The 18,113-nt window shown below is 35.3% G+C and overlaps 1 protein-coding gene across 5 annotated transcripts in view; it reads right to left on the bottom strand.

Annotated features, from left to right (window-relative positions):
* Window positions 1-18,113, bottom strand: part of DENND4A (DENN domain containing 4A) — a 46,700-nt gene that overhangs the window by 13,133 nt on the left and 15,454 nt on the right. For all 5 annotated transcript variants that reach the window (XM_019619576.3, XM_085233736.1, XM_085233737.1 and 2 more), the window contains 15 exons: window positions 17,347-17,516; window positions 16,488-16,729; window positions 14,922-14,988; window positions 12,142-12,200; window positions 11,381-11,525; window positions 10,618-10,793; window positions 9,206-9,303; window positions 7,508-7,726; window positions 7,141-7,286; window positions 3,994-4,127; window positions 2,973-3,108; window positions 2,023-2,229; window positions 1,791-1,919; window positions 1,394-1,538; window positions 535-654 (listed from right to left, as the gene is read on the bottom strand). In XM_019619576.3, the coding sequence (XP_019475121.1) occupies window positions 535-654; window positions 1,394-1,538; window positions 1,791-1,919; window positions 2,023-2,229; window positions 2,973-3,108; window positions 3,994-4,127; window positions 7,141-7,286; window positions 7,508-7,726; window positions 9,206-9,303; window positions 10,618-10,793; window positions 11,381-11,525; window positions 12,142-12,200; window positions 14,922-14,988; window positions 16,488-16,729; window positions 17,347-17,516 (2,193 nt within the window). The remainder of the gene's footprint in view (window positions 1-534; window positions 655-1,393; window positions 1,539-1,790; window positions 1,920-2,022; window positions 2,230-2,972; window positions 3,109-3,993; window positions 4,128-7,140; window positions 7,287-7,507; window positions 7,727-9,205; window positions 9,304-10,617; window positions 10,794-11,380; window positions 11,526-12,141; window positions 12,201-14,921; window positions 14,989-16,487; window positions 16,730-17,346; window positions 17,517-18,113) is intronic.

The raw sequence follows: 18,113 nt of genomic DNA on the forward strand, positions 1-18,113 counted from the left end.
GTAGAAAAGAACAGACCTTTCAAATCAAAGCAACTTAATTTAAAACTCAGGTTTCCAATACCTACTAGACACTTTATGAAAGATTAAATGGCAGCTTGTTGTATATATCCCATAATACATACACTGACATCTACTTGGGTGGAGACAAATAATTTAGACATGATCTCACAGACCTGCCATTCACGTCTTAAGTGACTTAGAAAGAAAATAGACTGGTAAAAGAGGCTTTTCTGTAGATTTTGCCTATAAAGCAATTTTAATTTTTTGAAACACAAAAACATTAGATTGTAATTATCATTAGGCTCTCCTATTACCATTATCACTTATTGAAACTGAGAAGGGAAAATACTGACTTTAGAAGTAAAACCATCAGACACCCAGAAAATTACATTTAGATAAAAGAACTTCAGGCGTAGGCATAAATCAGCATTTTCAAATACATTCAATGTAGAACAATCAACTGCTCCACTTAGCTTGGCTGAAATCCCCATTTATCCATTATGAACTAGTTATCTGTATTCATAAGATACGTACAAGAACTGGAATCACTCTCTCTTTTGTCCTCTTTTTGTTCTTGTATATCTTGAAGACAAGTTTTCCCTTGCCTGATTTCATCTTTGAATGATGTGTTGCTACCCAAGTCTGAAAGTCCTCCTGCCATAACAAGACAATGCCAGAATAAAGATGATTATGTTATTAAAAAGCTTGACATTGTTAAACAGAATAAATTGAATATCCAAAGTAATTCAAAGGCCTTTTATCAAGTACATTCCAATTAACAGCGAACATTTTACCACCAAAAAAAGAAAAGTGATTGAACTACTTTTACTGTATAAACACTGAAACGATGTTCAACGCAATGAAATTAAAGGGGTAATTTGCAACATTTCTTTGAAGTTCTGCACTAAAGTTCAGCTCGTCATTAATTCTATTGCCTTGTTTCTTCGCTTAAGATGTCACCTCCTTTCAAAAAAATGGGAGCAATTTAAACATGGTTTTGTTTTAGAGTACAATGTATTGTCAAAACTAACGCACGTAGTTCTCATAGTTTTATTCTAGCAAGCAAAGAAATATAAAGATTGCAGAAGCAACCACAACTATACTCGCAAAGTAAGGTCAAAATAAAAATAACCAACACTACCCAAAAAACCCTCTACAAAAATTCAAGCAACTAACTGATAGTTCCTAGACAACACTGACCCAAGCATTAATAATCCGACTGAATGTCTTCAAGAATGAAATCTATTTCACACTGATATAGCAACTCCTGTTCCAGGTTGTCCTAAAGCACGAGCACCAAAATAAAGCAAATGAACAAAGATGGGAAGAACGTTTCTGAAATATGTTTTTCCTACCAGTGAGGATATAAAAGAAAAGTATGAGAATACTGTACCAGGAAGAGCTGTGTGTGATGAACTTGCCGGCAGTTTTTTCAATGCTCTTTTGAACTGTGCTATTCCTAAAACAACATTTCTTATCTTCATCCATAGGAAATAGCCACCTCGATTGCTTGAAGGCCACGTGCTCTCTAAAACAGCCTATTTTGGAAGTAACCAAGTCAAAGTCATCTTAAGGACAGCCGATTGTGAATCATTGACTTCATTTCAAACTAGGTTACATCGGCAGTTACGAAGTAGACTTCTAAACCCACACAGGCAAAATTAACAATTATTCTGTCTTTAACTTCTTCTAGTTATGAGAAATACATCTCAACTGAAGTTTATTTTGTTTGCTCCTATCTGTCTGGATAAAAAAAAACATTCCTCCCTCCCCCCTTCGAAAATGCTTACCTTATTGTAATAGCCATAAGTAATGGCATTAGGGTCAACCCCAGCTTTCTGCATTTCAAAAAGCACTCTCACTGCTAGCACCGGCTGACCATATTGTCCACACAGCTGCATGAGAACTCGATAGCAAACCTGAAAATAGACATATTCAGTGTTATACCTCTGTAGTCAAAACCGTACTCCATTCATTAAGACTAGGGGCTATTGCTAAAATTGTGAGGTTGACTTATTTTACCTCATCAGGTGGATCTATTTTTTTGGTATGCATTTTTTGCAGAACATCATATGCAGTTCTCAGGGCCCTCACTTTTGAATGGCACACTTTCACATATGCAGGAAGGCAGATAAACCAAAGACCATAGCAGTGGCGTAACAAACACCTGGACCACATCTGTGGTATGGATGAGTACTTCTTGGCAATTTTATGTGCAGATTTAATTTCCTGTAAAGAATCAAAACAATTATTTCTGTAATTACAGACATTACACAAATCTACATGCTAAAACCAAACACTAGTCACTACAATGCTAGCACAAACAACATCTTCAATAAAACAGAAAAGAAAATGAGAGTACACTAAGGGACACCAAATACACTTGCTGTGCAATATTCCCCTTCTAAGTCACAAGTTTCTTGTAAGATATGAGAATGTTAGAGACTGTCATGAAGTTCTGGACACTGAGAAACAAACAAGAAGTGGATGTAGAATATCATCAGTTCGTGGCCGTGAAGAGCAGCATAAGGAACACTGAAAGTATAGAAACAGCACAGCAAGTGATGATCTGTGCCCAGGAGCCCTATACAATATGGTATATGCCAGAACAATAACCACAAGTAAACATACCCAAAAAGTCCCTGCTAGTATAGCTACCCTATCAGCGAAGAATCATAGAATCATTAAGGTTGGAAAGACCACTAAGATCATCTAGTCCAACCATAAACCCATGCCTGCAACCACTGCAGACTATGGCCCTCGGTGCCACATCCACCCTTTTCCTGAACACCTCCAAGGACGGTGACTTCACCACCTCCTGGACAGCCTGCGCCACCACCTCACTACTCTTTCTGAATGGCCAGCTAGGCTGCAGATTTTTCCAGTCAGCCTTCACAGCCAAGTAGAAAAAACAAAGCCTGTCACCTGAAACTCTCCAAAGTAGCTCACACTGTACAAATACCTGCAAGTACCTGTTTAGTTCTTCTGAACATCGGCGATGGGCTGTTGGGACTACTGGCTTTTGAGGACAGTTTGTTATTTGGTATTGTGAGAAGCCCTTCAGGTCGTTCAAACAAATCTAGTTTTAATACTGGAAACCCATTATAGCTGTAAAAAGAAACATCATTTAATTCATGCAAGGCAGTTCCAAAGTAAACACACACTATATGACAGCAAAAGAAATGAATTGCGCAGTTGCACTAGAAGCTACAAAGTAAGTAGAAAACACAAAAGAAAATACTTCAAAAGACACTCTTGACAAAGTGGTTTATTAAACCATCCACATGATTTCATAAGCATAAGCACAGAAAAAAAAAAAAACAGTCCCAACATGCTATATCAGTGTAAGCAACGAAAATTGTTAACTATGTTTGTTTTAATAGCATTTTCTTTAATTAATGCCAAATGTATTAGTATGGATTCCAGTTAATGCAAAAATCCGTGGCCTTGTCCCTAGTGAGCATCGTATGACAGATTGATATTGTTTATATTGATTTTTATAAAACTATCTGAGAGATTAAATTAGATTAGAAATGTTTTTCTGAATAAATGAAGAAACCAATACACAAACTCATCTGAAATAATTACTAAATTACTAACACCAATTTTCAGCAATTCTCTGAGATGCACTCTTTCAAAACAGTATCTGTAGACTATCATTATCAGCAGTAGCAGTAGGTGGAGAGACTGAGTTTATTAATTTCCATTCCAGTTTCTACAACTGTCAATAGCTAGGACAACCTAATATGAATATACAGCCAGCTTCATCAGGGATTACTGCTTCTGTGCATCCCACATGAACACACACAATGTCACTGAAACTTGAAAAGAGCTGGCACATAAGGCATTTCACATACACGTTTTTATTTAAGCAAAGTAAGAATGAACAAGCAAAATCCGTACTTCACAGCTATTATAAGAATGTAGAAGCTAACAATAAAAAGGAAGTTATGAGATGTTATAAGCTAGTATCCCACTGTGTCCTTAAGTCACCTGTATTGCAGAGGGTGCTCTTCACCGTTTGGCAGATGAGGGATCTCAGGTGGCGTTATGAAAACTGTATGTTCACTCTTGTATGACTCATCCAGCTCTATAAGCCGTGTTTCCCCAGTTTTGTCCATATCTACCTGGAAAAGTTAGATTATAAGGAGGTTTTGTGAGTATTAGGGTATCTTCTGCCATTACAGCAGTGCAATGCAAAGTTGGTATCAGCACTCAAGAAGTAAGGATGCGTTGTGAAATTACACTAAGAACAGCATTACAATCTGTCAACTCCAATATCTCCCAAGTGCTGCTTGCTGCTTCTGCTAGTGGGATGAGACATATCCTCCCACCAAAGAGTTGACACAAGAACTATTTACTTCCTAGTGTACTTAAGTTTTTTATTCCAATGCTGACAGCCCCAGTGTTCACCCCAAATATCATCCCAATTTATGTTTACAGTTATTATTTAAGTGGCTAAATGAAAGTCAAATTACAACCAAGTGGTATTTAAAAGAAATGAATAATCAGCTAGTGGAACCTAAAGATGAATGTTCTTCATCCCTTAGCAGTTTAGCAACAGAAGATTCATGATTAAGAAAAAAGATGATCTACAGTTCTCTCTCCATCTTCTCTGCAGAGGTAGAAATATATCAAACAGTTTCAGTACAATTTTAAATATTTAAATTTTGATAAACATACAAAGAGGTGCTTCTTAATTACACATTTTACTGCATGAGACAGATGGAAAGTATTAGCAAATCTAATCAGCCAAGTAACAAGAACATATGGCTCATGAGAAGTAGGAATAAATGAAATCTCACTTGGCAATCCTTCTAAAGATGTAAAAATCGTAAGTTTCAGCAGTGAAATACAATGAAGTCAGTAGCTTAAGTATATATTAAATTGAAATAATTTGAGTTCATAGAAAAATGAAAATTCCTAAGTCCAGGCCTCCCAGCAGACACACCGAGTAATTAGGAATCTCCTTTGTTGCTTTCTATAGGATAAAATAACACCTGCAGCAGATAACTCTTCATCTTAAAATATTCTTACAAGTGAACTTACACAAGGCTTAGATAATATTTTATAGGTAACTAATTTCATGGTACATAAGATTTGTCTCAACTCAGTGGTTTATAACTACCCATAAAGAAGTATCCTACCATAATTCAATCCATGACATAACTCTCAAAAATAACTTTTCACATAATGGTTCACATAGAGAAAGGCATTAACATGCAAGTAAATATTCACTTGAATGTAATCATTCAAGTTTAATATCTGACCATCGAGATGGAGCATCATTGCTAAATGTGTAACTCTTAAGGACATTTTCTCTACTGTAAGCACAGTACCAGAAATGAAAGATATAAAAGAATCAGGAAAGAAGATGAAACTAATGTATTGTTGTTCAACCAGCTCTCACATGGAAGCTTCTTTCCTCATGTTAATGAAAAGCTGGTTTCACAAGCAAATTCTAAAACCACTGTAAATCCTACATACAGTACTTCCACTGCATCAAACATAGCACTGGCATAGAACTAGGTGTCCCCTTAATAAATCAGAGAACTCCTCACTGACAGAAATAGAAATTGGAGAAGTGTGTTATGTAAGATTTATTCTCACAGCACTGTCATGAGCATTTCTCATACTGGAAAGAAGCTGTCCACAGCATCAACTAGCAAAATGACTGGCATTAGAACAGATGAGTCTCTGCTTCAGCTGTGCAAACACCTACTTAACCTTCTTCTAAAAGGGTGAAAGCTCCAACATATTAGTTGCAAGCTTGATGGCGGCATCATCAACCTACGCACTACTCTTTCAGACAACCTATTTGAATTTCAAAGCAAGGTAACTTTGGCTAGGACACCAATAACAACGTCCTCACAAACTATTCCACAGAATGAAAAAACAATCTGACACTTTATTCATTTTGAAAAAAAGTCCTACGTAACATCAGTCAGAGACAACCTGTAACACAATGAAAACTAAGAGAAGATGCAGCAAGCATTACATACTGAAAGGTTTTTAACTGAACTTCAGGTTAATCAGAGTGAATATTACGTAAATACTAGAATTTCAATTTATAACCTCATGCTTTAGAGCTGAAGAACACTTTTGAGAGCTACTACTAATAAAATATTGAAACTGAAGTATATCAAGAGTACTAGATAGTATTATACCATTCTTTTATATTCAGCTCAAACTTAAGCTTAATCACATTCAGATTTGTTTTTCATATGTGAACTCATTTTAGCTCTTTTGCACTTTATTTCCTGAGAGATAACCACCTTTGGTATTAATTCTGTGGAACAAACAGCAGGTGACCTACTTGCAGGAAATCCTAGACAACATTTGCATTACCTAAACATCAGTGTCCCAGAATAGAACGCTTTGTACACACAGCCAGTAAGGAAACAAGTAGGTGTGGAATTTCTTATTGTAGTCATAACGATTTATTTCATGTAACAATAGAAACAAACAGAAAGGAAATAATAGGTTTCACTTCTTCTGAAAACAGATGCTATTGTTTTTAAGAACGTTTGAGTGGAATCAAAACTGTTTTAGATCCTCTTTGGAAATATGGTGAATTTTCAATAGTTAATATACTTTGTAGAACATTATTTCCTCGTAGTACTCAAAACTATACTAACATAGACCTTCCCTATAAATACTTCTATTCATAATAATTAAAATATAAGACTGTCTGGTATCAGCTACTGTCCTATTCAGGAATGCCAGTCCCAAACTGCTGCACAAATATTATATATTCTAAAAAAAAAAAAATAGATGTTTGTTCATAGTCTTATCTACAGAATATAATTCTCCAATTAAGAACCTTGAAGTTGCTACTCAGCAGTCAGAATCTGCCCTTCTTAGGATGGGTCTGTATTTCAAAGCTAACAAATGTGATATTGTTAGAACAAATCAGCTCTGCTAAATTTCACATTTAGACTTCAAAGAATTTTAAACAAAGCCCAACAAAAGGAAAATGGAAGACTCCAGTAACTAGGGTAAAGAGAGGAAGTAAAAAAGAAAAAGGCAGAAATAAGCTTGTATTTCAGATACCTTCTACCATAAAGTATGTCAGATAATATAAACAAAAGCAGAACTTAAAATTCCCACACAACTACATGCATATCAAGATGTGCTTACTTTATCTACGCAGTCATCAAAAAATGCAAGGCTTGCATCCTTATCACTGACAAAAGAACACTCTTCAATGAAACGAATAAACATTTGAGTTTTGGTCATCAACGTATAAAACTTCTGATGTGAGCGATCTCTACTTTTGAGGAAGCCTGCAGAACAAAATCTGAAGATGTAAGAATGCCTAAAACAAAGAAGCCTTCAGCGCAAATCAGTATATATTCTACCAAGGTGCAACAACCTTCTTGCAATCTCTGCTACTACTTCACAGTTTCTTCCACACTATCATTCAAAATGCTAACATTGAAAGTGTTATTCTTTGAGTAAGAGAGAATCTAAGTAATACACATAAAATTGGCCTATGATTCTTTACCTTGTAGTTCAAAGAGAGAACTTGCATCTGTGGCTGTTTCAGAGGGTGCCTCTGTTATTGGCCTCAGATAAGACCTATAACCCTTTAGTATTGAGGCCATGAAACAAAGAAATGCTTCTTGGATCTCCAAATCTAACAGATGTAATTTCTTCCCAGAATTAAAATCATAGTCATTCATTGCTAACTCCATTAATGCATCTTCTCTTGGTCTTTGTTGCACTGTGAACAACAGAAACATTACATTTTGTATCAATTTTTTGCAGTGTTGACAAAAAAAAAAATCTTAGTTTTACTAGATTCCTTTTCTACTGAGCTATTAAAGTCAACATGCAGCAATGGATTCAGCTTGACCTTATACAAACTAAAGATAATACTAAAAGGAAGATAAGTTTACCTTTTCAGTACATTAGTTACTACAGCAACAGGAGAAACCAGTATGGACAGAGCTTAAAAAAGCCTCAAATCTGCTTATACAAACACAAAAAGTTAGGCAAGAGCTGCTTAAATAAGCATACTTTAAGGACAAAACCATAGATGGGGTGTGCTCATTGCTTTACATAGCCTTTCATCTCAAAGCTTTCCTAAAATGCAGGCTGCATGTGTTAAATACTTATATAAACAAAATCACCACACAGGTGAGAACTGCAGCCATCAAAACCACAACACAATGCTATAACGTGGACATAAACAGAAAGCAGGCATTTCTACAGTATATCCAGCAAAATCTCCATTTTTAAAGAGATACTTACATCACCATTTTCAAAGCTACCAGAACTCTAGCTAAGGCTTCACTTCTACACACAGGCAACCACACAGTGTTTGAGTAACTTAATCTGTAGCTAGAAATAGAGTGTACTGATCTTTAATTCTCTAGATTACAGAGAACTTGGTTTTATATGTTTTTTTCCTAAAAAGAACTTAATAGTAAGATATGTCAAAGTTTTGAAGCAACAGAAGATTGGCATAATCTATCAGTAATGCACTTTTTTTGGTCCAGCACAGGTAAGTACATTTCTGTTCCAACACAGTCTGTACAGGACACAATGAAACACTAGTGACTGCAACTTTTCCAACTGCCATGCATTATTGTTCTGAAGGCTCTCCTAACATCTCTGGAAAGAACTTGTAAGAAAACAGGTATGGCAGAGTGCTGATGCATTCTCACGGCACAAAGCCTTCTAGCTGTGATGCTCTGGCACATCTTATTTCTATCCTAAAATTTCAGGTACTGCCTCTCCTAAGAGAATTATACTCAGACATCCTCACACTAAACTTGCAGCTACAAAAGCCATAGAAAAACTTTTTAGTTGTTTTCTTAAAGATTGGAAAACAGAGACAGTAAAATTACTTACAAGAATAAAGCCAAACAGCATCAAGAAGTATCAAGAAGTACTATGAAAATTACCTTAACTGTCGAAATGACACTCTTTGCTCTACTATTCCCTCCTTCTAATAATTCTGCTTCCCCCCCCCCTTACTCTTTAAACAAGGATAACACCAATGCAAAGAAATATCTATTGAGCACCAGCATCTCAAGAGCTCCTATGTGTGTTCCAATCTCTGGACCTAAAGCACTATCTGTATAAAAATATTATTCTATGATTACATTTAGTACAGTGGTACAACTTAAGAACCAGCTCTTTATCTGTTGACCTGGCCCATTTTATCCAATATCCATCTTATTCTGTACTTTCCCACCTGCCAGTTGCTGATACAAGTTATTTAAAGTGTTCATCAGATTTTTGCAAGGTTTCTTCGGCAAGATCTTCCATGCAATAGCTTTCTTATCTCCAGTTCTGGAAAAATAAGAGGGTGTATGAGTATACACTGCTAATATGTATGTACATAGGCCTATATCCAGAGGATTTTTCTACCTCATCAGAAGATGTGAGAGCACATACAATTAGCTCAATTAAAATAGTACTGAGGAGGACTGAAAATGAACAAATAAAGTCAAACGTGATTTACAATGACAGGAATCCAACCAGTGTCCCATACTTCAGCATCATCATTATGGAGTCACACTTTTCAGCACTGAAATCATTCCACTTAGAGCTCATTGCAGATGGATTTATAGAATTAAGCACCTATGTTCACACAAGCAACCGCTACACGTTATGGTCTAAGCTGTAGCTACTTAAACTAGGATAGAGATAATGACTAGAATGCTGATAGAATACTGAAATTAATTTGATATAACCATGATGCATAGAAATCAAGACTTAACTATATCATTATCACTGTGGAAAATATAACATTCTTTGTCTACAGAGGGCACCAGAAGCCTCCAGACCCTCTCTCAGTCAAGGCTGCAAAAACTATAAGCAAGTTTGACTTTTTCCTGTAAAATAAGTTAATTCTGTTGTATATCATGAAAACTCAAGGAAAAACAGCTAAAACAAAATAAAAAAAATCTGTAATAAGAAATAATTTTTTCCATTAATGAATATGTAACTAAATGGAAAAACACCACAAAAATGTTTCTTTTAACCAAAAACTAATAAAACAAAAAATGAAGTTACTGTAGTCCAGTTTGAATTTGTTCCCAAAAACTACAGTGTATAACTGTGCTCTACACTGTTCAGAAAGAGAAATATAATTCATTTATTTTCATTTATTAATGACGGAATGATTTAAGTCTTAAGACTCTCTCATTCATGTAATTTTACATTTCTAATTCTCAGAATAAAGTTCCTATGTTTCGTACTAATATGGAGCATAATTTCATTGTTATTATTTTCAAGTAGATGCCAATTCAAGGTGTTGGAATTGAACACTAAGAAAGCTGCTCAGGAAAAACGAAGATGATTATTGTCCTTAGGGAATCAATAAAACAAAGCTCAATATGGTTAATTTAGGAGATGTAATAATGTGTTCAGTAACATTTTAATATAATCAAGTAGGAGGCAATAACACTGTATGAGGATTTTACCTCCATGTTGAACACAGAACAGCTATCATTTCTAGCACTCATTCTAAAAAGATGATATATTAGAAAGTTCACATGTTTAAAGCAAACAAAGAACCACATGAACTTTGAAAAAAAGCTAGTTTTGCCTTTGAAAAGAAGTAGAAGAAAGTCAATGTGAAAGTTATTAATAAATACTTACTGAGAAATGGTATTGGTATCTAGGTCAACACAGCTAACATCTGGTGGAGGGTCATAGAGATCAAAGTATCTGGAATCAATTCCCACTATGAATGGGCATGGTGCACTTAATACATCTGCCAGTGCCAGTGGGCAGAGAGGAATATATGGGCAAGGCCAGTGGAAAGGAAATATCATCTTTGAAAAGATCAGAGAGAAAAATGTAGGTTAAACATGTAAAATAGTCTGTGTGAGTATAAAACACACTTGACTAATTCCCACTTCAACACTAATTCCTACACTTCTAATGTAGAAGGTAATAGAGCATTACGACTCTAATTATAGAAGCATTTTATTTAATAGAGAATGCTCATCTCTCTGAAGTTTCAGTTTGTTTAATTAGTAGAAACAAACTCTTCAGTGTAACAACAGATTGGATACAGTCGAGGCAGTAAAACAATGTTAATTGAGAAAGGAAAATAATGTGCTTTTAACATTTTTCTACAAGACAGGAAACTACTGTGTGGGGAAAAATCAGGAAAGTGCTGAACTTTGTGATGACCAGACACGTTCACCCACAATATTTACACATAAACACCACAATCTTTCGTCTACTGCTTTCAAGAAATACAATTAGAAAAACTTGTGTTGCTAAAGATTTCAAATATGATTCTAATTTTATGTAATCTCTCAGAAGTCTAACAGCTTTACTGTAATTCTAGGTTTTATCTTACGAATATTCTTCTTCCCACTTACAAGTACCTAATTAAAACCACATTACTTACAGAGACTAATGCCTCTGTCACACTCGTCAGGACAGAAGGCCGCAACGAATGGATGAGAATTTTATGTTCTGTCACAGCAAATACAAGCAAGGTCACTGCATTCTCAGGTCCTAAATTCTGAAGTAGTGTAGAAAATTTGCCCCCGCTGTTAGAGAACATAAACACACATGTTGAGTTACAAGGCACCAAGAAAAAAAACTAAAAATAATAAAACAGAGAAGACATGAATATGATGTTATAAACTTAAATCTGCAAGTCTTTATTTGAAATACAACCTCAGAGGAGACTAATTAGTACATTTCATTGTTCAGTGCAGAATATTAACACTGTAGAATGTTTTAACCATGAGGTCCTGCAACTCTTTAGTCAGTTTAGACTTTTCAGGATGTGTGCATGATGATTTTTCATGACATGGAAGTTAAGAGAGTTGCAGAACTCCTCGAATTACGTTACAATACACAGGATGTACCATCTCAGGAGCTCAGGTTCCAATTCCTTGCAAGCATATTTAACAATCTATCTTCTGCAACAATAATAACTAAAATTATCTCAAAATAAAACAAAAAAGTACAGATACTGTTGATTAAGTATGTCTCCTTGCAAGGGCACAGATCTAATCCCCAAAAAACCTTCAAGAATACTAATTAAAAAAGGCACCAGTCAAGAACACTTAATTTACACAACTGCAACTGAAAGCATGGAAACTTTTCTACACTTGAGTCAGAACATGTCTCAATTAAACAAAAGATGCTGCTACTTGCCTCAGTGGAAGGGGTGATGATACAGGTTGGCTAAGAATTAGGTTGTCATACGGAGACAGCTAGAAAAAGATTATAAGATATATTCTTTTTATTCTGAACATTAAAAACTACACAACAGCAAAGAACACAGATAAAATGTGAACTACACCAAACTTTACAAAACCCACTTGTATACAGTACTACAAAATGCAGAGTGCAGCTGCACATCAGCACCTTTTAAGCAGGCAAAGTCCACCCTTCTTCTCTCAGTCAGAACTGAGCACGTTACATATTCATTAACAAAGGAATTTAAACTAGCTAATACTGTAAAAAAAGTGAACATATTAATTACTGAAAATGAAGCCTTGTAAATCTTCAAGGAAGTGAGAGAACCCATAGTTCTTACAAATGCTTTCAAAAAAGATTCTTTTTGGATTTAGGGGGAAGGAGACAGAAAATACATTATGATACAGCCTGCCATCTGTCCTCTTAAAGTAGTTTCCTTCAGAAGATACGAGAATTAAGCTGTTAGCTGGAAGAAACTGCTCAGCTTTGATAGAGTTAGAAATTCACATTGGTTGAAGATTTAAGATGAAGATATTACTAATTATCGTTTCTTTCTTAGTGATACATCAAGAGAAACCATTTATATACTCAGCATGAACAGAAGGACTCAAAAGAGAACAAGAACACAGACATGCAATCAACTTATCACAACTCAACTGCCATGTTTTCAGCCATACTAAATCCAACTTAACAAGATACCAGCTAGCTTAATCCTCTCTGCAAAGTAAGTGGCCATGCACTGTCCACTTCTGCGTAAAAGCACAGTAAATTGTTCAATTAAACTGTCAGATTAGACATCTTTTAGTAGCATTTCATTTCCAATATGTTTCAGCTTAGACTCCACTGCAGGTGACTGGAGAGTAGAAAGTAGAAGCATCACAGGAATTTGTAATATAAACTCTGAAGCTAACAGTTACCTAACACTGCCTGGATAGCCATACAAAACATGCAACACTAAGGCTGTGATATTGCATACTTTCTTACTTCATATAACAGAACTTTTACAGACCAAGGCTACATTTAGCTTCAGCAACAGATCAGGATGACCACACCGCTTTCTGTGCCACATTTGTCATCTTCATAACTGTGCTCAGTGAAAGAATTCATTTGTTCAGCCTGAGGTAACCTATGTAAGCTGATCCCAGTAAGGAACATCAGCCTGATGCCCTATGGCTTTTGTGCTTCCACACTAGCAGATAAGCATGTCTCCCTCGGGCAGAAGAGACACTTTCTGCCCCCATTCTTTAGAGGGACAAAGGCATTAGTCGATGCACTCTGAGTTTCCAGGCTCTGAGTACAGCCATTAGAAGGAAGAGCAAAGTCAGGGTGATAAGGGGGGCATGGAGAAAGGATTCTAGTAGATCAGAAGCAACTAACAATAATGGCAGCTGGAAGTCAACAGTCAGGAATATTTCTGAATGTCTACCTTTCAAAGTAATCAGAGTTAAAGTCAGCCATTCAGACTGGCATACATGCAGTTACTAAAACACACCAAGTCTCCTTGCCAGAAAGCATACAGACAAGACAGAGCAGTGCATATTCAGAAGGATTTGCTATACTTCTATGCTTCTAACAAAACAAAACAAAAAAAAGTGTTTTAAATAATAAAAAAAATTAGAGAGAGACTACTATTTCTTCAATGAAATAGAATCCTTAGAATTCGTACTTCTCAAAAATCCAAGCATTTCCCACACCATTTTTGGGGAAATATCTTTGATATATAATGACATTGTTTTATTCAGTGCAGTATCCAACAATTCAGAAGTTCCTGAAAGGAACTTAAAGGAAGTACATATTCCATCAACTGCAGCTAATTTTTAAAAGCTGTGTACACTACATCTGTACTATCAGCTACTGAAGTTGTCTTAACTTGATATATGGAAGGTTTGAAAACAGTGTAGTGTCAGACAATCTCACGTTGCTCACCCAAGTCCTCAAGTTTATTGCCAGATATACAACCATGCAGGTTTTGATACAGTTCCCTAAACTTTACTCTCAAAAAAATAATCAAATGTTTTCCTCTGAGCTCATTCATAGTTCCCTGTGAATGCGTGTTTAGTGTTCCCTATCATAAATATTTTACTGAAGGTGTATACACAGCAAAACAGGATGTAAACACTGGGTTTTGAATTGAACTACTCAAAGTGACAGAACATCAGATACAGGTTCAGTGCAATTGTTCCCTTTTTCCATAACAGTAACAGATGTCAGTTCTTTAGAATATGCAAGTGCATTAAGGGGGATTTTTAATACATAAAGACATAATCCAAGATTCTATTTCTCTAAAAGATCTGAGAGTCACTGGGAATATATTTATCACACTGAGTTTTAATGTTAATTATACTTACTTTACACACTGTTTTCATACTGAAAACATTTCAAAAGCTATTGCAAAAAAAGAAAAAAAAAACAACAAACCATATGCCAACTTTGAGTAGCTTTTCATTAACTTCTGCACATGATCAATAAAATACAATTAAATTAAGTCCTGAAGTCACTAAATGGTATATTGTAATATCTCACTTAAGTCCTGAACTGGACTGAGCTGGAAACAGAGCGCATAACAAACCTGTAGAAATTAAGTCTATGAACTTAGGAAAAAAACATCCTGAGCATTTAAAAAGAACTATTTGAACATACAAATTACATTTTCCATTCACTATAATCCCTTCAACAGCTATTTTGCCTTCACTCAGACACAGCTCAGACACAACATTAAGAAGTTTCACACTTACCTGCACCAGAATTCTTGGCCTCTGAGGGGATGGGAAAGGAACTTTATGCATGAAATGAGAAATATGTCTAGAAGAAAAAAGATTATCTGATTTAGTAGAAATAAGCTTCAAACATTTTACCTCAAGACAAAAATAATTACTAATAATATAGAAATGGTCCATGCCAGTCACAAGACCAAAAGCAAAGGGCCTCCAAACTCCACAGGGCAAATGTGACCTTCAGAACTTATCTGTCCAGTAGTGACAACCAAAATGGCAGGCTGCATTATGATTCTGACTGGAAACTTGTTTAGTGACTGAAATATCACACGGAGTCATTTTTATAATATATTGTAAAGTAGAAATATCAAGGTTTGAGCATCACAATTCCATTTTACAGTTGTATCTGAGACAGGTTTGGAGCAGCGCTAAACTCGGTGACAAGAACTGCAGTGGTTTGAAAAAAGCCAGCAGAGCTGAGTAACAGGGAGAATCATGAACTTCATTTATTTCCTTCGGTCTGTATTTGCAAGTATGGACGTGTGAATTTTGTGATGTAAGAAGTGTTTAATTTTTTTCTGTGTGTTACAAAGAAGTGCTGTAAAAATTTGAATAAGTTCTGTTTTATAAATTCACTAAAGTTTAAAAAAAAAAAAGCTCCAAAAGCACAGGAGGATGGATGTAACACAAGCTTTCAGGTTAAAGGAAACTATATGCAATCAGGAGAAACTCAGACAGAAACAGGCAGTCTACCAAACTGCAATTTCTCCAGTGCTCACCATTATTAGGATTCACACAACCAACTTCAAAATAAATTCAGGGAAACACACCGATTTATGCAGAAGATTTGTTTTATACTTTCTGATTCAAAACTCTGTATTTATACATAAGTTTACACTATCAGAATTTTAAAACAAGTATAGTAGATACAAAATGGAAAAGTGAAATGTATAAAAAAGCACAAAAATATTTAATCAAAGTCTCATATAAGTTGAGATTAAGTATAAAAAACCTGATGTATTAAATAATAAAAACAAATACTGCATTTGATGCCTAGTGTATTAATCAGTTTCTTTAGCCTAAAAGTGCTTAACAGATAATTCTACCCTGAATTGAAGGATTTCCTCTGCATTTTAAAATGTGAAATCCTTCATGTGAGAAGGAAGTTAGTTTATTAATTACAAATACTAGAAAAGCACACCAATTCAAACTCAATCTGCATTACTGCCTCATGACACCACAAAGAGGCTTGTGAAAAATGCAGAACTATACACAATTCTCTGGCTTAATGTATGTACCACTAAGAAAAAATTACAATTTTACTTCTAATTACTACACTTAGGAGATGAAAGATGAAAAGTTCTCAGATACACATTTGCAGACATTTAAATCAGAAATAAAAGTCTATAGAGTTTTTAATGATGTAAAATCTGATGCATTTCATCCATGGAGAAAAGGACTTTGTCTACTATAACCATTACAATTAATGTTTGATGACTAAGATCAAAAGGATATTACAGCAAAGTTTTAAGCAACAGGAGCGCACTGATCAGCAGAACTGACTTATTGGTTTTTGAAGTTACTTACTTCTCAATAGGCAGGACATGTGGACCAGAAATGGAGTAACGATACAGAAAGGTAAGAAACTTCTTGAAAGCATCAAAGAAAGGCCAATGAGAGAGCAGACAAATGCACTTGTTTGTTTGGACTGTCCTGCACGAGTCTGACTTTCCCTCGACAGCAGCTGCTAATCCCAACTGAGACTTCTGTTTCTCTGTAAGATTCTCTTCAGGATACTGTTCATAGAACTGAATAGCAGCACCATATACCTGTAAGCAACAGTTGATGTGAAATCAATGCATTTCCTTAAGTCTTCAAAGCAAACATGCAAGGGAGTCACATTTATTACTGTTTCAGAAGTTACATGAATGCACCATCTTTTAAAGCAATTTACTCTGGAGTTATCTTATGACTGTGAAAATTCAGACTGTCTATTATTCATTTAAACTCAATGTCATATGAGAAAGATTAATTTAAGAAATGATTTAAGTGAGAGGAAATAAATAATGATCATCCACAGGAAAACTGCTCCTCCTAATTGCCTTTTAAGCTATTCTAGGGCTCCTTCATAAGCAGCTCAAAGCTGTATTTCTCTGACATCCAATTTACTTTATAGGACAAGTATATACATTCAAGGTTGTTTACATGCTTGCAATAAAAAAGCATAGAATATTTGCATGTCTGTGCAGTCAGGATTTTTATAGCTGTTGGTTCAAAGGCTAACCGGATGGAAAACCAAAGGACAGGTTTCTACAATCAACAGTTCAGCAGGGAAACAAATGCAAGATTTGCCTTTAAGTCCAAAAGAATAGGTTCAATTTTGATAAATGGTTATTTTTGTAGATAACCTGAACAGATACACAACCAGACTTTTAACACAAGTTACCTTCTCTGCAGAAGCTCCAGTTAGTACAAACGTAGAAAAAATTGGGAGAGGGTATTTACTGTTAGATGGCCAACATTCAATTGTTGCACCCATAGGCAGGCAGAAAAGAGGCACAGATTCAGGTAATGGGAATGATTCATAATCCTCTTCAGGATATCTGCATATTAAACCTTTAAAAGACAATTGATAAAGAGACAGTCATGTAAATAATGGTGGGGAAAAAACATACAGCTCATTCCATAAAAATATGCCCACAAGCATGGGACATAGTTATGAATTCACGTATCTTTTAGTAATATCCAAATTGCCACTGTGTACAGAGAGCAGCATCTCAAAGGGATACGTGTGCACTAAAGCTCAAGTGTGAATCATGTTTGTGTCTCACACTTAAAAGTAACTGAGGCTTTAAAAAACACAATGCGTTTTACCAGAGCCATAGCAAATCTAATTCTGTCATATAAGTAAGGAGACACACAATCCAAAAATACTTAAAAGGGCTCAGTGCCACTGGTGTTTAGGGCAGATTGGAAGTCCACATCATTCTTCAGAATGTTTTTTAAAGAGAGTAATTGTGAAAATACATCAACTATTTTTTGTGGTATTTTCTAATGTAAATATATATACATTTATTCTTGAAAAGCATTTATCAGCAATAAAAATAGAGGCAGGAGAGAAAGTTTATAGAAAACTACAAAAAACACAACTGAGCTTCCAATTAAAAGCATACTTTAGCAAAGAGAGTAATGAGACATAATTCTTAAGCTTGT

This window comes from Meleagris gallopavo, chromosome 12, assembly GCF_905368555.1.
Source record: "Meleagris gallopavo chromosome 12, MGAL_WU_HG_1.1, whole genome shotgun sequence".
NCBI lineage: Eukaryota > Metazoa > Chordata > Aves > Galliformes > Phasianidae > Meleagris > Meleagris gallopavo.